This window comes from Rhinolophus ferrumequinum, chromosome 12 (assembly GCF_004115265.2).
Source record: "Rhinolophus ferrumequinum isolate MPI-CBG mRhiFer1 chromosome 12, mRhiFer1_v1.p, whole genome shotgun sequence".
In the NCBI taxonomy this organism is placed as follows: domain Eukaryota; kingdom Metazoa; phylum Chordata; class Mammalia; order Chiroptera; family Rhinolophidae; genus Rhinolophus; species Rhinolophus ferrumequinum.
This window is the reverse complement of record NC_046295.1, coordinates 81,033,208-81,057,551: the sequence shown is the minus strand read 5'-3', so window position 1 is coordinate 81,057,551 and position 24,344 is coordinate 81,033,208. Positions and strand designations below refer to the sequence as shown.

General features: G+C 58.2%; 1 protein-coding gene across 1 annotated transcript in view; it reads left to right on the top strand.

Moving 5' to 3' along the window:
- Positions 1-24,344, top strand: part of SARDH (sarcosine dehydrogenase) — a 60,157-nt gene that overhangs the window by 3,239 nt on the left and 32,574 nt on the right. Inside the window, exons 4-14 of the mRNA XM_033123792.1 lie at positions 599-777; positions 2,107-2,286; positions 2,995-3,118; positions 3,322-3,422; positions 10,179-10,283; positions 11,472-11,601; positions 15,759-15,845; positions 16,137-16,227; positions 20,307-20,448; positions 21,021-21,104; positions 23,313-23,426. Coding sequence (XP_032979683.1) covers positions 599-777; positions 2,107-2,286; positions 2,995-3,118; positions 3,322-3,422; positions 10,179-10,283; positions 11,472-11,601; positions 15,759-15,845; positions 16,137-16,227; positions 20,307-20,448; positions 21,021-21,104; positions 23,313-23,426 — 1,337 coding nt within the window. The remainder of the gene's footprint in view (positions 1-598; positions 778-2,106; positions 2,287-2,994; positions 3,119-3,321; positions 3,423-10,178; positions 10,284-11,471; positions 11,602-15,758; positions 15,846-16,136; positions 16,228-20,306; positions 20,449-21,020; positions 21,105-23,312; positions 23,427-24,344) is intronic.

The window sequence follows — 24,344 nt, the reverse complement described above, 5'->3', positions numbered from 1 at the left end:
CCAAGGGGCATACATGAAGCGCCTACTGTGTGCGTGGCCCTAGGGCAGCCACCTTGTGCCTTAACCCTGGGTTATATTCGCCAGTTTCCGTGGGGTGAACACTCCCACCTTGGCCGGTATCAAGCTAGCAGCCTGAGGTCACTGTGGAGTAGGGAGGAGTCGGGCATCACCCGTGCCCTGTCTCAGCTGGGCCACGCAGCCTCTGCCCTCCAGCACGCGGCCTCACCCCTGGCCTCCCACTCCCTAGGCTGCTCTGAAGGGAGCAGTTTTGTTGGTGAAGGGCCTGCTTTGGGTAAAATAATCCTTCTGTCTCGTAGGGCTGCCCAGTCACCCATGACAGTTCAGCCCAGGGCTTGGCATATAGTAGGTGCACGATGAGGGAGCCTTTGATAATTGTCCTTCTCTGAGCTGCCCAAGGGCTGGGAGGCCTGTCCTAAAACTCAGCCTGGACCCTGTCATTTCCTGCTCATCCAGGCTGCCCGTGGCCTGCAGAGGAGGACTGGGGCGCTGCCTGACATTCAGGGGCCCTGGCCTTCTGGGGGGATGGAGGTGCAGCACCGCCATGCTGGGACTGATGTGTCCCGATCCTCCCCGCCAGGCCTGCTGTGGCAGCTGAGGCCCAGCGACGTGGAGGTGGAGCTGCTTGCCCACACGAGGCGCGTGGTAAGCCATGACCTGGAGAAGGAGACGGGGCTGCACACGGGCTGGATCCAGAACGGGGGCCTGTTCATCGCATCCAACCGGCAGCGTCTGGATGAGTACAAGAGGCTCATGTCGGTGGGTGCTCCCCTGCCAGGGCTAGACGGGATCGAGTTGGTGGGTGCGCCCCCTGCTGGTGGAGGGTGGGGCAGCATGGTGCAGGGAGGAGCCCCGACAGATCTGGATTCGAACCCTGCAGCTGCCCTTGCTAGCTGGGCCACCTGGGACGAGTGACTTTGCCTCTCTGAGCCTCGGCATTTTCACCTTTGAAATAGGACCATATTGCAGAGCACAGGGGGCCGAGCCTCGGAGGCAGGCAAGGCTCCATAAACGGGAGTTATCATCACGGGTGGTGCTCACGGAGAGAAGACTACCCAGGAGGCAGTGACTGCCCGTGGAGAGGACGTAGGGAAACCGGTTGTGGGGGAGACGGGGGAGAAAGCCTTGTGTTGTGGAAGGCCCTGCATTGGGCTGGGCTGTTGGTTTCTAACCGGAACAGCCAGCCTGGACCCCAAAATCCAGGGCATCGGTGAGACAGGCTCCTGCAGCAACTCACCCCTTATTGAGCACCGACTGAATACTGGCTCGGCCCAGTGAGCAGGGCCAGCTGTGTGGCTAGCAGAGGCTCGTTATCACAGGGACGCTGAGTTCCCCTGGGCACCCAGGCCAGAAGCAGGGGCAGCTGGCTGCATTAGAACAGGCCTGGCTCTCTGGGATTAGGAGGGAGCCCCATTCTGCTCCCTCCTCTCCCTTCCCTCTTCCTTCTCCTCCCCCTTAGCTCACTCATCAGCTGGGATAGAGGTGGGCGAAGGAAGCCCCCAACCCATCTTTCAGCTCAAGTGCCCATCCTGCTGAGTGAAGTCTCGGCCACTTTTCATTCACAATTCTCAGAAAATCTGATTGGCTCAGCTCACCTCTAATTGGGTGGAGCCTGTTCTGATAGGCAATGCCAGGGGACACTTGATTGGTTGCACTGGGGCCAATCAAACGTGATGAGTCAGAGGCCTGGGACAACCTCACTGGTGTCTGAGGAGGGCGTCTGACCAGAGAAGCCCAACGTATTAGACCTGTGGGGTTATTTTTATTTATTTTATATAATAAGCCCTTATGTGCCAGGGACTGGTCTAAGCTCTTTGGACGTGTCAACCAAGCCATTATGAGCCCCATTCACCCAGGGGACGTTAAACGTGTCCCAGGTCACATTGTAGTGTCATCTGGATCGGGAAGGCAGGCCAGCCCCAGAACCTACTTCTGAGTGCTCCTCACCCTTCTGTGGAGCTGGGGCAAAGGACAGGGGCTGCAGGGCCATGCTGACCAGCTAAGCAGGGCCAGAGCAGAACTTTGGAGGCCCGGATGGGGAGGAGATCGGTCCCCAAGGTCTCAGGTACTGTCCCCTGGTTCCCCTAGTTGGGCAAGGCCTATGGCGTGGAGTCCCACGTGCTAAGCCCGGCGGAGACCAAGGCACTGTACCCACTGATGAACGTGGATGACCTCTACGGGACCCTGTATGTGCCACACGACGGTACCATGGACCCCGCCGGCACCTGCACCACCCTCACCAGGGCTGCCACCGCCCGCGGAGCACAGGTACTGATGGCCGCTGAGCCCTGGGCTCCCTGATCCCAGCCTGCAAACCCAGAGGGCAGAAGGCCAGCGAACAGGTGCCCTTCTCTGCGTGGTGTGACCTTGGGCCAGGTGGGACCCCTCAGGTTCCTGATCTGCTCCTGCAAAGGCGGGTGGTGCCTTGGTCTGTCTGCAGGGTCACCTGCCTCCTTCTCTGAGGTTCCGGCCCCGCCAGAAGAAGTGACTCCTCAAAATCTCTTCCTATAGTTTTAGTCTTTTGTCTCAAAGACACACAAAATTGTAGAAAAAAATTAGAAAAGACAAATAAGCCAAAAAGAAGATATAACATCACCCCGGGGTAACCGGTGTTGACATTTTAGTGTTACTCCAAATACATTTTCTGTGAAGATGGATATATGTGTCCACAGAACCAAACTGTGCTGTGCTGTGACCTCTTTACCAAGCAGTAGACCACAAACATCTTTTAGTAAATGAGCCTTGAGTTTTTTCTTGTAAGTCACTTTATGAAAAGGAGCCACTGTATTTGGGGACAAGTTCTCCAAATCTAGGAATGTATGGGTTTAGTTTCCAGCTCTGTGGTCACACCATTTCCCCAGTAGTGTCACATGAAGCCTGTCCTAGAAGAAGCAAGGGTCCCAGGTCCCTCAGGATGGGATGGAGAGAGGGTGGGTGGTCAGCACCCTCAAAGGGAGCAGCTTCTCTCACACCCAGGTCATCGAGAACTGCCCAGTGACGGGCATCCGTGTGCGGACAGATGACTTCGGGGTCAGGCGGGTCGCAGCTGTGGAGACAGAGCACGGCACCATCCAGACGCCCTGTGTGGTCAACTGTGCAGGTGCGATGGCATTTCTCCTGGCTTCCGAGCGGCTATGCTGGAGGCTCCCTCACCCTGACCATTCTCTGGGGTGATGGCCCAGCTGTGACGGACCTGGGGGAATCACCCCCAGGGCGGACAGGCCTGCAGAGGCACCCATGCCTCCCTAGCTGGCTGCCCCTAGCAGGTGCCAGCAGAGCTGACCTGCCGTGCTCTGTCCACAGGAGTGTGGGCGGCCAGTGTGGGCCGGATGGCGGGAGTCAAGGTCCCGCTGGTGGCCATGCACCATGCCTACGTCGTCACTGAGCGCATCGAGGGCATCCAGGTAAGTGGACAGCCCCAGGAGGCATGCCAGCTGTGCAGGGCTGGGACCTGACTGTGAAGCCCAGCACCCAGGGGGTGTGGCCGCGTGTGTTCCCTCACCGTCCTGAGCCTCAGCCGCCTCGTCTGTGCAATGGGCATCAGGACACTGGGTGTTCCGGGCGGTGTGACCAGAGCTGTGTCCCAGTGGTGCCAGCCCCCTTGGCCCTCGGGGCACAACTTCTTGTTGATGCCCAAGCCTGCCCTGCCTCGTGCAGCTGGCCCAGCTTTTTCCCATGTGCTGTGCCCCAGATGTTTCTGGGAACCCCCGTGTTTGGGTGCCCCCAAGTATGCACTGATCCCCGGCCGTCAGAACCTCCCTGGATGTGCCTCTGCCAAGGGATGTGCCCCCCTGGATGTGCACCCCCTGCCCTCTGTCTCCTCCCCTCTCATCCCTTCCCTCACCCATGGTGGTCGCTGGTAGCTTCCTGTCCCCTTGTCATCGACCTCTCTTCTTTCTCTCCCTCCCTCCCTCCCTCCCTCCCTCCCTCCCTCCCTCCCTCCCTCCCTCCCTCCCTCCCTCCTTCCCTCATCCAACCATCCCTTCCTCATCCTGCCATGTAGTCCCCATCCATCCATTCTTTCTCATTTATTCCTTTATCCGTACACCCACCCTTCCCCCAGCCCTCCATCCACTTATTATCTCTTCATTAATCTCCCTCCCTCTGTCCATTTTGCCATCCATCCTTCCATCCATTCATCCCTCTATCCATCTAGTTCTCCATCCATCCATCCATCCATCCATCCATCCATCCATTTATCCCTCCCTCCTTCTCTCCCTCTACCCAGCCATCCCTCCATCATCTATTTATTTATTCCATCCATCCACCATTCCAGGCAACCCTCCCTCCCTCACCCATCCCTCCATTAAACATCGGTTGGATGAGCTCTGTGTCCCAGGCTCTATTCTAGAAACTGGGGCTATAACTAGAAAAGGACCGAGTTCTTGTCTGGGTGGAGCGGGGTGGAAGGTACAGACACACGAACAAGCCGTCCCAAAGCAGGCTGACCGGGCTCTGTATGGACCCCTGTCTGTGGACCAGGGAGTCTCGCGGAGGATGCCATGTCTGGAGGATCTTCTGAAGTATCTGAAGGGTGGCAGAGAAGGGGCGAGGTGGAGAAGGGGAGTACACAGAGGTTGGCAGCTGGGACCTGCAGGCAGTTCAGAGTGGGCTGTGGATGGGGAGATGTGAGATGAGACCACCCTTGTTTAGGGTCAGGCCTCTGCAAAGAGTGTCCTGGAAGCCTCGCCCCTGGACGAGCCTGGCTTCTCTCACCAGGGACAGACCAGGCCGGCTGCTAGGTGGGCAGCGGTGGAGGAGGGAGTGGGGGACCAGGGTCCCCATCCGCTGCTGCCTCTCCCCTTGACACAGGGTTTCCCGGGTTCATGACGAGTTTCCTGGAATCCCGCACATGCCTCCTGAGGGTTTCTATGTGCCGGGGAACAGAGAGAACTCACCCTGCGGCAGTTGGCAGCACGGGTCTTTGTCCCCGCTCTGTGCGGAGAGCTCCTGGGCGGCCGCCAGGGGTCGCCCTCGGGCCACAGTGGGCTCGGGAGGGCTGAGCTAAAGCTGGAGACCGGCTGAGGGGCAGGGCAGGGGCTGTGTCGGGGAGGAGGACCCCGGGGCGTCCACAGAGCCGGGACTAGGGCCTGTCTCCATGCGCTGTGCTTCCTGATGCCTGACTTGGAGGCACCTTTCAGGCAGAAGCCAGGCAAACCGGCCAGGAATTTCAAGGTCAGAGCCAAGCTGGGGTTATTCATGTTATTCACAAACGCTGCCCCCACACAGGGACCCTGGGTGCTGCTGGGAGCTCCAGGCTGCACCGGAGCACCAGCTCCAGAAGCCGCAAGACTCTTTGTAGGAGAAAAGGGGATTTGTGTCTGGGGAGGAAGTTACCAACGCTCCCCTCCATCAGGGTGGCCACAGGGATGTCTGGGAGGCTGGCCTCACCTGGGGCCGCACCTGCGCAGTAAAATCCCGCCAGCGTGGTCTTACCCCTGTGCAGGTCGGAGTACAAGCTCCTTCATGCCAGCCAGGCCCCATCGGCAGGAGCTCTGGGGTGTGTGCTGGGAGCCCTGGCGCCGGGCCTGTCCTGGGGTCACGTGCCACCTGCCCACCTGTCCACGTCTGGTCAGGAAGCTCCTTGGGCTTGGCAGTCTTGTGCCTCAGGACACCATGTGCCCAGAGCTGGGCCTCAAGGTGTTAGGAGTCCTGGGGTCCCAGCTGGCTGGTGCGGGCTCAGGGCCTGAAGCACGTGCTGTTTATCTTCCTTCTTAGGTGGTCAGAGGGTCCCCAGTACTGACAAGCTGTCCCTGTCCTGGGCTCTAGCCGAGCACAGCCCCAGCTCCTCTGTGACCTTGTCCCTTCCCTCTCTGGGCCTGGTCTCTGCATCCGTCAAAAGTGGTGGCCAGGTGGTCTCCCATGGTCTCTCATTCCCGCCGTCCTCCGCCCGCTGTGACAGAAGCTGCACTGCTGGGGCGCAGAGCGATAGGATAGATCCAGGCTTGGGGTCTGCGTCCCGACCCTCCATTACCTAGCACGGACAAAGTCAAGGCACCACCTGAGCCTCAGCTTCCCTTTCTGCAAAATGGGTGCAAAGTATACCTACCACACAGGGCTGTGCTGAGGGAGGAACCGAGTGACGGGGCTGCGGGCAGAGCGTGGTGCCTGGCATGTAGCAGGTGCTCATTATGTGGTCGCTGTGGTGACCATAGGGCATGGGGTGTCTAGCCAGCTGGTGCTTCAGAGGAGGAGACCAGGAAAGGCTGGAGCCATCAGGTAGGCTTCCTGGAGGAAGAAGCCGGCAGGATTTGGATGGGGCTGGGGGCAGGAGAAGCAGATGGAAGGGCATGGGCAGAGGTTGGGAGGCAGGGATGTCAGTGGGACCAGGGTCAGACCTGTAGGGTGGGCTCCTTTGTGGAGAGGACAGTGAGGGTGCCCAGTGGGCAGCACGGGGTTGAACTGAGCACGTGCTGGGCACTCCTGGGTACTCCTTGCCAGGACGGGAATTGGGGACACTGATCCCGCTGGAAGAAAAGTTGGGCTTCCCTGGCCACCAGGTGTCCCTATTGTCCTGCTCTGTGGAGCTTGGGTGTTCCGTTTTTACAGTAGCAGTGACTGTAGATAGCGCTGTCATGATTTCTGAAGTGCTCAGTCACTGAGGACTTCCTATATGGCACTGATAACAGGCCCTCAACGCGGCATTCTTATTCCAACCGGGAGACTGCCGTTGGGGGGGCGGGGCATTGGCCAGGTCATGCCTCGGGTCTCCACCTGTCCTCGGAGATGGCTGGTGCAGAGCAGTCACACCCCTGTGTCCGTCTCCAGGGCAGGGGTACACGAGAGAGGGGTTGAGAGAAGGCAGCTCCTCCAGTGCTGAGGGCCACGGTGGACGAGGGCTGCCCACGCCTGCTTGTTTTCTGAAAAGATTTGGTTTGGTTTGGTTGATTTGTTTATTGGTTAAATCGATCAGTGCTTGCAATATAATGACAATATAAATACTGTTAACTCCTGAGCAAATAGTGTCCAACTTTTTGTGTTTCCTGGAATTACAATTTTCTTTTCTAGTTGCTCAGTTTTCTATGTAACTGTCACTAATTCTATCTATCCATCTATCTATCATCTATCCATCCATCCATCCATCCATCCATCCATCCATCCATCCATCCATCTATCGTCTGTCTTTCTATCTAACATTCTCTTCATCCCCTAAAATCCAAACCCATTATCAGTCACTCCCCATTTGCCACCCCACCCCCAACCTTTGATAATCACTAATCTTATTTCTGTCTTCTTGGATTTTCTATTTCCGGGTATTTTATAAAATGGGATCATACCCTATGTGACCTTTTTTGTGCCTGGCTTCTTTCAGTCAGCATGATGTTTTCAAGGATAATCCATGTGGTCCATGTGTTAGAATTTCATTCCTTTTTATGTCTGAACACTACTCTGTTGTACACCACATCTTATTTACCCATCCGTTGATGGACATTTGACTTGTTTTTGCCTACTATAAATAGTGCTGCTCTGAGCATTCAGGTACGCGTCTTTGTGTGGACACATGTCTTCATTTCTCTTGGGTCAACCCCTAGCAGTGGACATGCTGAGTCATATAGTAACTCTATATTTAACTTTCTGAGGACGTGTTAGACTGTTTCAAAACAGTTGCACATCCCCACCAGCAGTGTGTGGGGTTCTGACTTCTCCACGTCCTCGCCGACACTTGTTACTGGCTGCCTGAGTTTAGCCATCCCCGTGGGGTGAAATGGTGTCTCGCTAGTTTTCATTTGCGTTTCCCTGGTGACTAGTGGTGTTGAGCATCTTTCCATGTGCCTATTGGCCATTTGTGTGTCTTCTTTGGGGAAATGTCTGTTCAGTACTTTACTTGTTTTCAAATTGACTTACGTGTCTTCTTATTGAGTTATAAGAGTCCTTCATATTTTCTGGATACAAGTCCCTTCTCAGATTTACGGTTTGCAACTATTTTCTCCCATTCTGTGGGTTGTCTGTTCACTTCCTTGATTGTGTTGTTGGCAGCACGAAAGTTCTTAATTTTGATGATGTACAACTGATGTATATTTCTTTTGCCCCTTGTGCTTTCGGTGTCATGTTTAAGAAGGTGTTTCCTAACCTAAGGTGACAAAGATTGACTCCTGTATTTTCTTCTAAGAATTTTACATTTTTAGCTCTTATGCTTCGGTCTGTGGTCCACTTTGATTATGTTTTGTGTACGGTATGAGGAAGGGGTCGGTCCAACTTCTTTCTTTCGCAGGTTGATATCCAGTTGTCCCCGCGCTGTTTGTTGAAGATTCTGCTCTCCCCCACTGGATTGCCTAGGCACCTTTGGTGAAATCAATTAAACATACATGTGAAGGTCTATTTCTGACCCTCAATTCTGCTCCTTTGATCTACATGTCTGTCCTTGGGTTTTACCACTCTGTCTGGATTACAGTAGCTTTGTAGTGAGTTTTGAAATCAGGAAGTGTAAATCCTCTATATTTGTTCTTTGTTTTTAAGATTGATTTGAATATTCTGGGCCCCTTGCATTTCCATATGAATTTTAGGATCTGCTTGTCAATTTTTGCCAGGAAGCCTGCTGAAATATTGATGGAGATTATGTTGAATCTGTAGATGTTTTGGGGGAACACTGTCACCTTAACAAATCTTTGTGTTGTACACAGTGTGATGTCTTTTCATTTGTTTAAGTCTTTCATGTCTTTCAAACATATTTTCTGAGTACGAGTTTTACATTTGTTTTATTAAGTGTATTTGTAACCATTTAAACATTCTTTTTGGGGTGTGAATGGAATTATTTTCTTAATTTCCTTTTTGATTGTTCATTGCTAGTGTAAGAAATACAGTAGTTTTTGGTTTGTTTGTTGTATTGACCTTGTATCCTGCAACCTGATGAACTATTTTTTTAGTTCTCATAGATTTTTAGTGGTTCTTTAGCATTTTCTATATGTCAGATTATGTCATCTGCAAATAGAGGTAGTTTTGCTTCTTCTTCTCCAATCTGGATGCCCTTTATTTCTTCTTCTTGCCTGATTGTCCTGGCTAAGGCCTCCAGGACCGTGTTCAGGAGAAGTGATAAAAGGCCTGATCTGAGAGGAAATGCTGCAAACAAGTCTGTGTTAGCTGTGGGGTTTCTGAGGTGCCCTTTATCTGGAAGTTCCCTTCTCTCCTTAGCTTGTTGAGTGTTTCATCGTGAAAGGGGTTGGATTCTGTCAAGTATTTGTCTGCGTCTATTGAGATGATTAGCGGTTCCATCCTTTGTTGACATGTGGTATTATATAGCTTATGTTTATTTCATAGTGGCTTTCCCCAGACCACTCAGTGTCTCCATAGAAGAGTCTCCAGTCTGTTGTCAGCGGGGGTGGGTGTGGAGGCAGCCTACTCTTCACCTCCCCTTGCTGTCCCCACCGTGCCACCAGCCTGGAACCTGTGGGATCCACTCCTCCAGGGACAGACCTCAGGGCTCCTGCAGGGCAGGGCCAGGCCCTGGGCTGCACAGGGTGGGGATGGAAGGAATCTGGGTCCAGCTGCTGTGAAGAGACCCTCGCTCATCTTCCTGTTCGCATAAATGCACATGCACATACCTTCTGTCTCACACACTCACACCCGTGTGTGTGTACACACACACACACACACACACACACACACACACACACACTGCTATCACACCCATGCTGAAGGACCTGCGGTTGCCACAGGCACGGCCTCTTTGCAGATTGGAGGACACAGAGGGTGGCACACTGGCCTGACTTGTTCAGTCTGCCCTCCCCCAGCCCCTATGACGTGCCCTCATCCATCCCTCCTCACCCTCCAGTGCTGCTGCGATCGTCCTGTCCGCGGTTGTCCCCCTGCCCTCTTATCTTTGTGGGTTATGCCTTCTTTTCCCTCTCTTCCTCTCTCCTTCTTTCCCTCCCTCCTCCTTCCCTCCTCCCTCATCCGTCCTTCTTCCTCCCTCCTCCCTCCTCTTTCCCTCCTCTTCTTCCTCCTCACATCTTTGCTGCTATTTTGTGGGTTTTGGGGAAGGAGAGACTTGAATGGGGCTGGTTTGTCCACTGTGTAACCCGAGGCCCCGGTCCACTCTGTCCTCAGCGTCCTACAACCAGGAGGCCGCGGGTGGGCCCATGGTGGGCCTGGGAGCCCTGGTGGAGGGACTGGGCCCGTCGCCCACCTTGGCTGACCCAGAGCCTCTCCGCTCTGCCTTCCAGAACATGCCCAACGTCCGTGACCATGATGCCTCGGTCTACCTCCGCCTCCAAGGGGACGCCTTGTCAGTGGGTGGCTATGAGGCCAACCCCATCTTCTGGGAGGAGGTGAGGTGGGGAGGGCACGAGGGAGGGGCTGGGAGGCTGCATCTCAGCATGGAGGAGGCTTCTTCCAGAGAGCCCACCTCCTGAAACTCCTCGGGTGTGCACCTGAGACATGGCAGGTCCCCCGGCCCCCAAGGGTCAAACCCACTTTCCTCCAACCCCTGAAGGACCTGGTTTACAGGTAGATCCAGACCTGGGGCAGGTGGAGGGCCTGCCTCAAAGCATCAGCAGTGAGAGCCTGTGAAAATGTAAAATAATGGCTTTAGAAGAGCGTGCAGACACTTAAGCCCTCTATCCATCCATCAGCAAATGACCCTGTGCCCTCCCCACCCCCACAGCTGCAAGGGCGTCTCCCCAGGCCTGGGCCACTCTCCTGGCAGCTTCTGGGTTGAGTGCAAACCCAGCAGCCCCCTCGGCCCCCTCAAACGTGTGTGGACCATCCTTGCTCTTATATTCGTGCCTTCGGTCCACAAATTGAAGGACTAAGTGACCACTTTTGGCCAGATGCTGTTTTACTTTCTGTGTAAAGAGAGAGACTAAGGTAAAAAGTGTTTGTCCCAGGAGGCCTGTATTTTGGTGGGGAGACGTACAGTAACCAAAGTAATGAAATTATGGATGGTGATCTGTGCGCTGAATGAGGTTAGCAGCTTAAGAATGAGTCTAGGGAGACTGAAGGGGAAGGCTGTCCTTCACACTACGGTCCAGCAGGGCTCCCTGAGGAGCCAGCATCTGAGCAGGGCTTGTGGGTGACAGGTGGGCAAGGAGTTGCCCCAGGTGGAGGTGAAGGCCCCGGGGGCAAGCTTGCCCTTCTCGAAGAACTGAAAGGGCAGGGCCGGCTCGTGTAGGGCTTTGCATGTGGGCTCATGTAGGACCACAGGAGCCTGGGGAACTCAAGCCATGTGACGCTTGAGAGCCAGAGAGGGTGTGATGTGACACAGGAGGCAGTTGATGGCGGGTGGGGAAGCAGGGCCTCCAGGTAGGTGTCGTGGCCACGATCAAGGGCAGAGCTGGTGGGACCTGAGCCGGGGGGCGGGGGGGAGACAGGGAGCAGATAGGCCCTGCTGACGGGTTGATTAGGGGGAGACAAGTGAGGGCGCTGTGGGGGACCAGCTCAGCCCTGTCACCCCCCATGTGGGGAGCTGCAGCTCCCCTGGGCAGCCGTCACAGTGCAGCTCCCACCTGCCTCCTCAGGTGTCGGACAAGTTTGCGTTTGGCCTCTTCGACCTGGACTGGGAGGTATTCAGCCAGCACATTGAAGGTGCCGTCAACCGGGTCCCTGTGCTGGAGACGACGGGTGTCAAGTCCACGGTCTGTGGCCCAGGTGAGCAGGAGGCCCAGGAGCTGGGCGTGCACAGCCTTGGGGCCTTTGGGCTGACCCCACAGGCTGGCCTGTGCCAGGCAGGACCTGGGCATCCCTACAATCTCTCCTTCCAGCAGCCCCGGGCGGTGGGCATTGCTTTACTCCTCTCTGCGGGCCACAGACCTGGGTTTGGCGGGGGCAGAAATGTGCCCGCAGTTGGGCTCACAGCCAGGCTTCCTCCTACCCCGGTAAGCTCTTCAGGACGCCCCAGCCTGGGTTCTTCATCTCTACACAACTAGTCCCTAGAACTGGGCGTGTTCATTGTAAAACGAGGTGGAAGGCCCCTCCCAGCACCCCATGAGGCTGAGTGAGAGGAGGCGGGCCAAGCCCGTTCCCGATGCCATCCCCCAGGCCAGTCCAGCTTCAGGCCCTGCTCTCCCCGCTGCCTAGAATGTTCCACCTGCCCAGGACGCAGGGCCATCGGTCTCACCCCTCTGCTCTCTGGCCTTGGCAGCCAACAGCTCAGGCCACACACCCACTCAGCGTGGAAAGGCCCGAGCTCAGCCTCTGGGAGACCTGAGCTGAAGGAGGCTGGAGCAGAAAGGGGGCTGTGAGCGAAGGGGCTCAGCTCCCAGAATGCCCGTCCTGGGGCATGCACACGCAGCCCCCGCCTACTGGCTAGTGTACCCGGCTGGGGGAGACTCAGACCCACAGAGCTGAAGTGTCCGGCCAAGGCCACTAGCTCATTCCCGCAGGACCCCCCGGCCGGGCCAGGCTTTGGCGGTTCAAAGATGACCTGACATATCCCTGTGCGAGTAACTAACTCACAGCTTGACAGGGAAAGATGACCACTCGTCGGCACTCAGTGCCCTGGGACGGTGCCATCCTGGGGTGGCGCAGGGAGCTAAGGGACCCCAGGGTAGGGGACACTAATGCAGACTGAGCAGGTTGTCTGAGCTGCGTCTCAAAGGCTGTGTGCAGCTGGAGAAGATTCCAGAATAAGATTCCAGGCCCAGGGGCGAGATAAGCAGGGATGTTGTATGAAGGAGCACGTACAGCGTTGGCTCAGCTCCTTCTTCCTGCTGAGCACCTGCCCCCCGCCTGCCCCCCACACTCCCCTCCACCTCCTGCGTACTCTGCACTGAGTGCCCATTAGAGTGTGAGCAGAGCTCCTATGGTGGCAGCCCTGTCCCAGGGTGAGGGCACAGGGATGAGGCTGCCGGCCTGGGGTCCTGGCAGAGGGTGGTCTCTGGGAGGCAGCTCAAGCCCCAGAGCCGGGTGGTCCCGCTATGACCGGCACCTACACTGTCGTTCATTTGATTTCATTGTGCACCAGCTGGCACCTCGTCTGCGCCCAGGGCAGTTGGGCGACTACAGCCCAGTGGGGCAGATGCTCTGACGGGAGGACAGGGGTGGGGGGCACAGGGGGGGCCGCCCCGAGGAGGGACAGCCGGACCAGCCCTGGGGTGAGTGTTCCGGGCGGGGGCAGCAGGCCAAGTGTGGGCCGGACACACACCGCTCCTATGGTGGTTTCAGCAGAATCACGTGGATCTCCCCACTCCTTCCTGGCACACGAAGGATCTCTTTAACCCCCAACAAAGTTAACAAAGGAGTTGGTGAGCCCGCCCCACTTCAGAGCAAGGTTCAGATACAGAGTTGCCCAAAGAGGAAACATTGTGTCTGAGGCTCTGAGTTCCCTGTGCCTCAGGGGTGACGTGGGTGACAGAGCACCTACTCTGGGTGATTGAGGGCCAGCCACGTGTAGGTGCAGGGCACGCCCGGGGTCAGCCAACTGCAGTGAGTCCCATGAGCGAAGTGGACAGCCAGGCGCCAGTGGGTAAAGCAATGTCTGCGGGCCACACGGGGAGTGGGGGCAGAGCTGGACAGGAGAGAGGAAGGGCCCAGTGCCCAGGGGCTATGGCCTGCCAGGCCGGCCTGCCCTCTCCACGCATCGCGACACACTGATGTCCACACAGCTGCCGGCCCGGGCTACTTCAATCTGTTCGGCACATAAGGAGCGTTTGGTGAGAGGCCAGTGTCCCCAGGAGAGGCACGTGTGACGGCGGTGCCCCTGAGTGCTGGATCCAGGGTGCAGAGCGTGGGAGGGGGCTGATGACGCAGCACCCCCCGCAGCCTCCCTGGGGACTGGCATGGGAAGCACGGGCCTGAAACATTCCCAGGGGCACGGAGAGCCCCGAGTCGCCTCGGTTAATTAGACTGGGGACCCATGGCTCCCCTGGAGCCCCACCTCGGGGGAGAGGTGCCTGTCAGGACATCATGCGTCTGGTTTCCCGGCTGTAAGGGAGGCTTCTGGGGAAATCAGCACTTCTCCTTGCCAGGAGGACAAACGCGGTCAAGGGCCAGTGGCCTCTGGAACAGAACAGGGAAGGCCCCCTGACTTCGGGGAAGCAGTGGTGGGGGCGTGGGAGGGGGCAGGCAGAGCTGTCGTTCCAGGGTCGGGAGGTCAGAGCCAAGGTGGGGTCGTCTGCTCTGCCTGGAGGTCCCAGGCATCCTGCACCCTGGTCTGGCTCAGACTTGAGTCATTTAGTAAACATTCAAGAGACCCTTGTCCCCCGAAGCTCTCCGGCTGGCTCTCTCCTTAGATTCCCTCTGAGGTTGTTCAGAACTTCCTGCCTGCCTGTCTGGGGCCTGGAAACAGCTCTGGCTCTCACACAGTGCACCCTGGGTCATCCCCAAACATAACCGCGGCCTCTCCTCTCCGTTCCGCCCCCGCAGTCTGCTCTGAGCTGCCCTGGCCTCTCACCCCTGCGCCTTCCTGGCCGCTCCCATAGCCCCTTGCAGCCTGGCCCCCCCCATAACACCTTGCAGCCTGGCCCCCCCCCATATCCCCTTGCAGCCTGGCCCCCACCATATCCCCTTGCAGCCTGACCCCCCCCCCATAGCCCCTTGCAGCCTGGACTCCCCCCAGGGCCCCAGGGAAGCTCTACTTTCTGCCCTCCAGAATGCCAGCCTTCCCTGCTGTTTGGAAGCCCCAGGTCCCCCAGGGCTGGGGCCTCCTTCAGCTCAGATGCTGCCCCTCAGGTCCGGCCCTGATCACTGCAGGGAGCAGGACTGAGCTTGTTATCTGAGGCGAAGAACTTGGTCTGGGAGCCAGGCATGGCTCCCAGGTCCATGGTTCACTAACAGGGTGACCTGGGATAAATCAGACCAAAAAAACAATTTCCTCATCCATAACCTGGGGAGCAGTACTACTGCCTGCCAAAAAGGGCTGTGCAGAGCAGCCAGCCCCGCACTCCCTCGTGACCCCTTATCCCACTTTGTTTTCTTATCAGACATTCTTTTTTGCTTATTTGCATACTTGCTCTCTGCCTCCCTCACTCTCCGTCAGCTCCCCAACGGGTGGGACTTGTCCAGAGCTGACCCCCAGGGCCAAACCCTGGGTACATATGGGTTGGCTCCACATATTTGTGGACAGACTAACTCACAGCCCTGTGAGCTATGTACCATGATCCCAATTTTACAGATGAGGGAACTAAGGCTCAGAGAGGTGAAGTGATTTGTCCAAGGTCACACAGCCAGGAAGGGGTAAAGCGAGGTTGGAACCCAGGACTGGCTGCAAAGTCCAGCTTTTATAATTATGCCTGAGGGTTCTTCTCCCTCCATATCCTGGCCTCTGCCCGATGCATGCTGGCAGCAAACAGAAGCGGGAGGCTTAGACCCATTTCTGAAAGAACTTATGATCATTCATCCATTCAGGGTACATTTATCAAGCACCTACTGTTTGCTGGGACCTGTGCTAGGTTTCTGGGCACAGCGGTGAGCAAAGCTCCTTCCCTGCCCACTCGGTGCTCATGGTCCAGTGGGCAAGAGTGACTGGCAACGACACAGCAGTGAGGGGGAACCACACACTGTGCTGGGGGCTCACAGACAGGCCTTCATCAGCAGGAGAAGGGTGCTAGCCACGAGACACACCTGGACCCCACAAAGCAGGACCTGGCTCATGGCAGGGGGCTTCTGACAGTAAATGGCAAGGAGCTCAGGCAGAAGCAATCAGGGAGGCTCCCTGGAGGATGTGGCATGGACCTGTGTCTTGAGGATGGGAGGGTCTGGATGAAGGAGGCACTTGCAGACCCCCACCTCAATTACTGCCCTCTCAGGACACCCCACTCCAGGTGCATGTGGCCTGGAGGGAGGTTCAGGTCTCTCCTTCCTTTCAGAGTCCTTCACACCTGACCACAAGCCCCTGATGGGAGAGGCACCCGAACTCCGAGGCTTCTTCCTGGGCTGTGGCTTCAACAGTGCAGGTGAGTGCGGGCAGCAGCCCACCAGACACCCCTGTGGCCTCTCCTTCAGTTCTCAGAGCTCCCCCAGGTGGACAGGGGAAGGGGGTGCTGTCCCAGTAGCACTGCAGCCCCTGACAGGGGTGGTGACCGGAAACGCCTGCAGGGCAGGGTGAGGTCCTGCTAGAAGACATGCAGCATCCCAGACGTGAGATCCAGGCTTCGGGGGTGGTGCTGCCATGGAGATGGGAGGGGCACTGAATTGGGGCTCGGGGCTCGGGATGGATTACAGACCTATGGCTCCACTCCTGCCAGGAATGATGCTGGGTGGTGGCTGTGGGCAGGAGCTGGCCCACTGGATTGTCCACGGGCGCCCAGAGAAGGACATGTATGGCTATGATATCAGGTGAGTGTCCACTGGAACCCGCGAGCAGGGGTGTCTGCTCTTCAGCCGCCCTAGGATCGGGTGAGGTGGGGTAAATAGTAAGGGCTATTTAGAAAGGAGCCTTCCCTGAAATTCAGAGGGCTTCTTGGAAGAGGCGGCAGCAAGAGAAAAAAGGGAGGAAGGCTGCCAGCAGGGGGCAGTGTTGAGAGGTGCCTGGGTTTGGCAGACCCACAGCCTTTACAGTCTCCAGGATCTCATCCTACTGTCCCGCCTGAGCCACCGGACAGCTCTGGGATCAGCAGCAGTATCAAATCCTCCTACTCAGCAAATGGGGAGACTGAGGCATGGGGAGCAGGAGTGACTGCACAGGTTGCTTGGGAGCAGGGCTGAGCTGGGACACCTGCTGTTAGCATGTGTGCAGTGGCCAGGAGCCAGCCCGCCTTGAGTGGAGATGCCAGCTGCGCTGCCTGCTGCAGGGTGACCAGAATCAATCAGAGCCAGGCCGAGCAGTGTCCTCGCTGTGACCCGGTGCACGTCCTGCTTAGGATGTGCGGGTGAAACTCTCGGCAACAGGTCTGCACAGGGAAACGCTAAGAAAAGCTGAGCTGAGGCCAAGCGGCAGTGACGTCAGGGCTGCGAGGCGTCCTGGTTGCCCCACCGCCGTCAGAACCCAGTCGGGGCCAGTGACGCAGGTGCTTCCAGAGAGGGCTGGAGGGTGGGAATCAGTGAGCCGGGGTCTTGTCCCAGGGGGCAGTTCTGTGGCAGGCGGCCGTTGAGGCAGCCCCTTGCAGGAGCCTCTGCGGGTGTCCAGCCTGCTCTGCCCTTCCCGCTTCTGGCAGACAGCCTCCCTGGGAGACGCCAGTTGTCGTGAGGGCTGGAGGTGGCGGTGGGGTGCACGTGCAACTCAGCGTGCCCCCGTTCCTCTGCTAACCTCGCCCCTTCCTGGCCTGGTGAGGACATTACACCCACTGGGGGGGGATGTCTGGCCCCCACAGGGGCACTCTGAGATGCCCGGATGGACACCCCCTCCATGGAGCCTGGCACAGTGTGGTCTGCTCTGTGGCAGCCTGGGAGTCCTCCTGGGGCTGTGCCCATGTTCTCTCCCAAGAGAGGAATGTTCCAGAATGATAAAGCTGCAAGGGGCCTCAGGGACGGGCCTGTCCAAGCCCCTCCTGCTACAAACAGCAAAAAGGAGGTGCCAGTGGGGGAGGCAACTTGGCCTGAAGTCACTCAGTGCGCCAGCCAGAGTGGGGAGGGACCCAGCTTCCGGTCTCGGGCTGGGTTATCTGTGTGACCTGGCCGCCCTCGGGGTGAGGGCTTCCGCACTGGAATCAGACAGACCGGGGCTCACACCGGCCTCACCAGGTGGCCTCCTTGTGCTACAGTGTCCATGACTGCAAAACAGGGCTGGCACGCCTGCCCACCTGCTGGGCTGGCAGAGGCCTCCAGGCTGCATGCGGAGCCCCTGCCCAGTTGGGGACAGGTCTGGGCCTTCTTCTGTCAGCCGCCTTCCCTGGCAGGAGAGTTTCGTGGGCTGGTTTGTGGCTGGGAGGCAGAGGGCACAGGGAGGGAGCCGCTGAGAGCTGGGGCCCGGTGTGTAGAGGTGGGGGCAGTGAACTCATCCGTACACCCTCCTGGCCGGACAGTGCACCTCAGGAGACGACCGGCTAATGGCGTCCCAGGCCCGAGCGGTTACTGTTGTGGGATTTCCATAGCACCCAGCCCACAACTGGACAACTGGAAGGCTGCCTGCACACACCCGGGCGTCCGGCACTAATGAGCTGTCTCACCTCCCTGGGCCTGAGCGAGGGGACAGAGACGAGACACAGACGCTGCAGGAGACGCAGAGCGGAAATGAGGGGGCTGCTTAGGGCGTTGCCAAAGCCCGAGAGAAGAAAGGGACAGAGAAAGAGCTAGCACCAAAGTGGAGCTCTCCTATGTCCAGTTTTCCTGGTTGGGCACCTCAGGAGGTCCGAGCAGGGACGTGGCTATGTCATTCTCATCTCACACTCGGGAGGACAGGCTTGGTGAGGGAGGCGCCTCGGCAGCCGGCAGGTCCAGGGCTGCATACGGCCCCGAGGCCCACCTGGCACCAACTGGCCTCCAGGCCACAGCCACCACCTCACAAGTGGCAGGGGTGACAAAGCAGGGATGGTGTCCCCTTTGAGGTTCGCAGTCATCCTAGCCCCACCACCTATCAGCTGTGTGGCCCTCAGCCAGTCCCTCCTACTCTCTGAGACTTAGTTTTCCTATCTGTGAAATGGGTGACTTGCGTTTGAGGCTCATGTGCATGGACGCTCCACCCAGTGCCTGGCATAGGCAGAGCCTGGAGAGAGAGCCGTTATTTTTAGGAAAAGTCCTTGGGGTCCGGGTAACCAGGGGAGGAGGAGTCATTCCTCATATACGTGAGGAGGGTGGCTCAACCCTGGCCCTGGCCTCTCTGCCCCCTGCTTGCTCATGGGCAGAATATGGCAGCCAGGTCCCCGTGGGCGACAGGGAGCAGCCCATCCCCCTGCTGATCACTGGTCGTGCTCCCGCTGAGCTGAGAGCCACACCCACAGACATCCCACAGATGTGCGCAGATGTGCGCAGGGAGGCGGCAGAGTCCTGGCTGGCTGGGGTCCTGCCCGAACGTGGCATCTGTGAGTGAAGGGATCACCCAGCCCTGCCCCAGGCCCAGCTCCCTCTCCCACCCTCCTCTTCAGTCCTCACCACCCATTCGGCCTAAGAACACCAAAGAGCCCCCCTGAACCCCCACCAGGGTCCTCACTCTCAGAGCAGCTGGGAAGGTCACCGTGTCCCATCCCCAGAAAGCCGCATTGGCTCCTGGTGCCGGGGGGCAAGCCTGACTAAGAGTGGACAGACAGCTGAAGGTGGGCCTCGTGGCCTCTTGCTCCCCGACTCGGCTCTACAAGCCTGCCTCGTGCCTCCAAGCTCCATGCCCTGAACTCTGCTCCTACAGCCCGACGTGGGCTCTGCTGCTGCCCCTGGGACCCCCCTGACCCCTTGGCCAGGATCCCTGGCTGCCTCTCCTGCAGTGTGTTCCAGAAGCTCCTGGCTCAGGGGAGCCCGGCATGGACGCAGGCTGGGGTTCCTCTGGTATGCAATGAGCCAAACCCTGGGCCCCACGCATGGACTCCCGTGTAGGCCACACTGAGGAGTAACAGGGAGCATTCTTGCAGGTGGAAGTCGGCCTGGGTCTGCACGGCAAAGACCTCCTTAGATGGCAGCAGTTACTAGTGACAATGTCGGTGCTACTAATTCCCGTCATGTGCCATGTTTCCCCGTAAATAAGACCTAGCTGGACAATCAGCTCCAATGTGTCTTTGGAGCAAAAATTAATATAAGACCTGGTCTTATTTTACTGTTAGACTGGGTAATATAATATAATGTAATAATATGTACTGGGTCTTATATTAATTTTTGCTCCAAAAGACGCATTAGAGCTGATTGTCCGGCTAGGTCTTATTTTCGGGGAAACACGGTAGCTCCGTTCCTCTGCCCAGGTCAGAAAATCATGCCTGCTAGACCTATGTGCAAATTCTGAGTCCGTTAGCCCTGATGAGGTTCAGGCAGGAACGACTGAGGGCAGAAATGCTGGTGAGGGCAAAGCTGGGGAGGAGGTGGTCTTGGAGAAGCAATGAGATGCCAGCAGGTGGAGAGGGAAGGAAGGGACAGGTGTGGAGCCTGGCTGAGCTGGGGTCTGCAGGGCCCCTGACACGGCTGGGCCAGGCGTCTAACTCCAGCCCAGCGGCTGTTCATAGTCTGGCTGGGGAAGCCATGGCTGGTCCGAGGAGACCAGATGGACAGACCATTGGGTGGCTCCAGCTGCTGTGCCCATGGGAAGGCTGAGGAGGGCACCGTGTGTGTGTGTGTGTGTGTGTAGGGGGTGGCAGGTGAGGAGGCTGAGCTCACCAAGGTCTGAGGGGCTGCCCCAGGCCCCACGGTGGGAGAATGGACAGCCAGGAGCCCCTCCTGACATATGAGCCATGGGGAAGACTCTGGCGGAGGGGACGAAGATCCAGTTTTGCCCTGGGTCCTTGGCCAGCCCTTCCCTAGCAGGCCCCCTACGGCGGTGACCGGCCCTCCATCTGTGACAGGCGCTTCCATCACTCGCTCACGGACGACTGCCGCTGGATTCGCGAGCGCAGCCATGAGTCCTATGCCAAGAATTACTCTGTGGTCTTCCCTCACGACGAGCCCCTGGCAGGCCGCAACGCGAGGACAGACCCCCTCCACGAGGTACCTCACCCTGAGAGCACCTGCTCTGAACCTGCTCTGGCTGCTGGCAGGAAGTCCCGGGTATCGGGGTGCCAGAGTGCATGTGGTACCCCACGTGCAGGGCAGCTGAGGCGAGGAGGTGGCTCCTTCGTTCCCAGGTGCTTACTGACAGGGTGCCAGCCGACGGGCTCCCGGTGAGGGCCTCCCTGGCCTTCAGACGGCCCCTTCACTCCTGTCTGCTCCTGTCCCCTCCTTTCCTTGTAAGGTTAGGGCCCCACCCTTGGGCCTCCTTTCATCCCAATTCCCTTCTCATAGGCTCCCTCTCCAAATGCAGCCACACTGGGGTTAGGCCTCCCACACAGGAGTCTGGGGGAGTAATTCAGTCCATAGCAGGAGGTAGTTGTGCAGACAGGATTCTTGGGGGGTGGAAGGGAAGTGGGGAGGGGGGAGCCTGGGCTTGGGCCGCGGTTCTGAGCCCGAGGGCCTGTTTGCTGTCCACTCCCTCGAGCATAAAGTGGCACATTCGTTGCTCTCTGTCCTGTTTGGGGTGTCTGGCCTGACGTGAAGGGTGCCTCCTGTCCCCTCCCCCCCAGGAGCTCGTTGCCCGAGGCTGCGTGTTCCAGGAGCGGCATGGCTGGGAGCGGCCAGGATGGTTTAACCCCAGCGGCACGGCTCCGGTGAGTAGCGCCCCCATGCCCACCACCCATCTTCCTGTCCTTCCCTCACCCTGTCGGTGCCGTGGGGTGGGTGAGTCATCCTGCACGTGGGGAAGCTGAGCCCCGTCAGTGTGCCCGTGAGCTCAGGGTGCCTCCTCTGCACACGTCCCCACAGGTGTCACTCACCACCCACAGGGCGGCCAGGCCTTCCAGGGTCCAAACGGGCCCCTGGGGAAGCTGGTGTTCCACGGAGAGGAGGCAGCACACAACACTCCCCAGTTTGTAGGAGAAATTAGAGCATCTTCTCATAATTTTATTCATTTATTTTGGGCAACTGTTAGTTTATATGAGTGGGAGGCTTTCGCACAAAATTATGCATTCTGTGTGTTTGTACGTTGGGATTTCACAGCATCCTGGCCTCTGGGGGTCCTTTTGGGGGGTCCCTGACCCACCACCCCAGTGCCTCCAGGGACCCAGGCCCTCAGAAAGAAGAATCAAAATCATCCTGCTTGTGACCCCTCGGCCGGGTCCTCAGGAGCAGGTGGTGTGATGCTTTAAGCCCCGCCAGGGGTAGTATTTGGTCCTGATTTGTACAAATTAAGATCCCTTTCCCATTGCTATATTTTGCCAGTTCCCTTCCAACACAACCCATCTTCCATCTCCATAGCAACCCATGTCCCAAGTTGTGTTTCAGGCCATCATCAGGGGAGACGGGAGCCAGAGCTCCCCAGCAGCCTCTGCTTGGGGTCGGTGTTCTCAGAGTCTCACTGGCCATCATCACTTCTCCTCCTGGCCTGTGGGGACCCATGCTCCCCATGCAGGAGCCCAGAGCCTCCCTGAGGTGCAAACCACTGGATGAGGGTCGCCTGGGAGGGCAGAGGAGCCAAGGCTCTGTAAGACCACCAGGGGGAGCAGCTGTCCCTTCGAGGCTGAGGCGCCGGGGGCCCTGGGACAGGACTGGCAGGGAGGATGGGCCTGGGCAGACCCCACCCTTGAGCAGGTCCCTGCAGAGCCCACTGCTTTTCAGCCAGGTCTGTCCCTGGAAGTCCCTCTTTCCCAGAATCCATGGACAAGGAGAGGAGCCTGGAACGGGAATTGGGGACAGACTCAGGTCCCAAAATGGGCCAGCTTGGCACCCCAACCTGGGAACCATCCTGGGAGTCCAGGGCACTGGGTGACGAGATGTCCCCCAAATCCCTGACACCTGGCCTGGCTGCAGGGGCTGGGATGTCCCTCTGAGGCCTCAGGAGCCAGTGGGAGCCGCACCTGGTCGGGCCAGGGGACTACTCCCTGCAGACTCTGGTAAGGGGACCTCCCCAGAGGCCAGGACTTGAGCTGGCACTGGGGAAGCATAGTGCAGAATTCAGTTATCACCTCACACTGGGCTCTTATCTGTGAAAACAGGCGGGGCTGGCTGCACTGGGCACTGGGAGAGGAGGTCAGAATCTACCGGCTGGCTCCTACCCCTCCATTAGTGCCAGCGGAGTTAGGAGGAGGAGGGAAACGGGGAGGGGGCTCCATCAGCAGGAGCCGGGTCAGGTTGTGGGCGTCTCCGAGATCAGCTGGCAGAGCATAGGAGAGGCCAAGGCAAATGGTGGCTGGGGAACCAGCCTCTGGGGCCCACCTGCTGTCTGGGTTCAGGCCAGGCCATGTCTGGTCCTAGTCTGTGACCTGGGGCAAGTTTTAATCTCTATGCCTCAGTTTCCTCATCTGTGGAAAGCATCCTCCTCCTTAGGAGAGGAGGCACTTGGAGCAGGGCTTGGCCCAGAGCAGGACTTGGTCCCAGATTGCCACGGTAACAGCTCCTGGAGCTGGCGCTGCGCCATTCCACTCCTCCTCCCCCTTCCTGAGCCAGTCTGTCCCTGAGACGCATCACACTGCCTTGGCATTGAGTCGAAGCCCTGCCGGTGGCCCTGAGGTCCCAGGTGACCTGACCTGACCTCCCTGTCTCTCCACACCTTGAAGATACCCAATTTCTTCTCCATCCTGCTGGGCGCCCAACCGGCTCAGCCCGCCCCCTCTACCTGCTCTCAGACCCACCACCACCATGGTGATTAATGTGTCATTTGGGTGACTGTGGAATGCCTGGGCACCATCCCCCACCCGGGTCCACAACGCACTCACGCCCGGGGAAAGCTCAGAGAGGGCACGGCCGGCTGGCCGGATGCGTCTTGCGTATCTTCGGAAGGAGGAAGGACCAGTGGTGATGCCCTCACCTCCTTTTCCCAGGTTCTCCATTACGACTACTACGGGGCTTACGAGAACCAGGCGCACGAGGATTACACCTACAGCAGGCTGCTGAGGGACGAATACACCTTTGATTTCCCGCCCCACCATGACGTGGTCAGTAGTGGTACCCACCTCCCCTCCCTTCCCCATCCCTGATGTGAGAGAGAGTTGGGTTTCCCATAGGCCTGGCCCTCTGTGGCCTGCAGCAGCTCCCGTGCCAGGCTCTGCAGCAGCATCCTGTCCCCGCTGCTGTGGGCCGACTCAGTTTTCAGGAGCAATCCGGTGATGCTGTCCTGTCCCCACCCCCACCCCCACACACATGCTCTTCTCTCTGTACCCAGACTGCCAGCCAGTAGGCCCGAGGGCAATATTACTGCTCCAGGCAGCGGGACTGGGGAGGCAGACGGGCCTGGGTCTGGCTGTGTGGCCGTGGCCAGGGCTTCACCTCTCTGAGCCTCTGTTGCTGTGTGGACCCAGAGCTGTTCTGGGGCGCGTGTGAGATTTTGTGAGTGATGACCGCCCCCTTCCAGGTCCAGGACAGTGGGCCCCCTCCGCAGCTCTTCCAGACCCAGCATGGGCCCCTCCAGGGGATAAGCTGAGGAGACCTGAGCTATGGGGTCGGGGAGGGGGGAGGGGTCTGTGGTCTGGGCCTGCTCACTGCTGCCCCTCCCACTCCAGAAGTGGGTAGGTGAGGCTGGTCAGACCTGTCACCTGACTGCTCATTGCCCCTCGCCAGAGTGCCTGGTTCCCCACGCTGGCTGGGGTGGAGGTGATGAGGTCTTGGGGGCCAGGCCTTCCCTCCACACAGGCAGCTTGTGCAGAAAGAACAATGCCAGCTTCTTTGCCATTTTGTAAAGCGATTACCAAGGAGAACGCTGCTGTGTCCCTGTACACATGGCCAACTGGAGAGGCAGCATGATGTCCCACTCGTGTCTGTGCAGGACTGGAGTGAAGGCCTGAGCCTGGGGGTCCCGAGAGCCCAGCGTGCCTGGGAAGCATCCTTGAGGCCGGGTGTCCCTCGTGGTGCCTTAC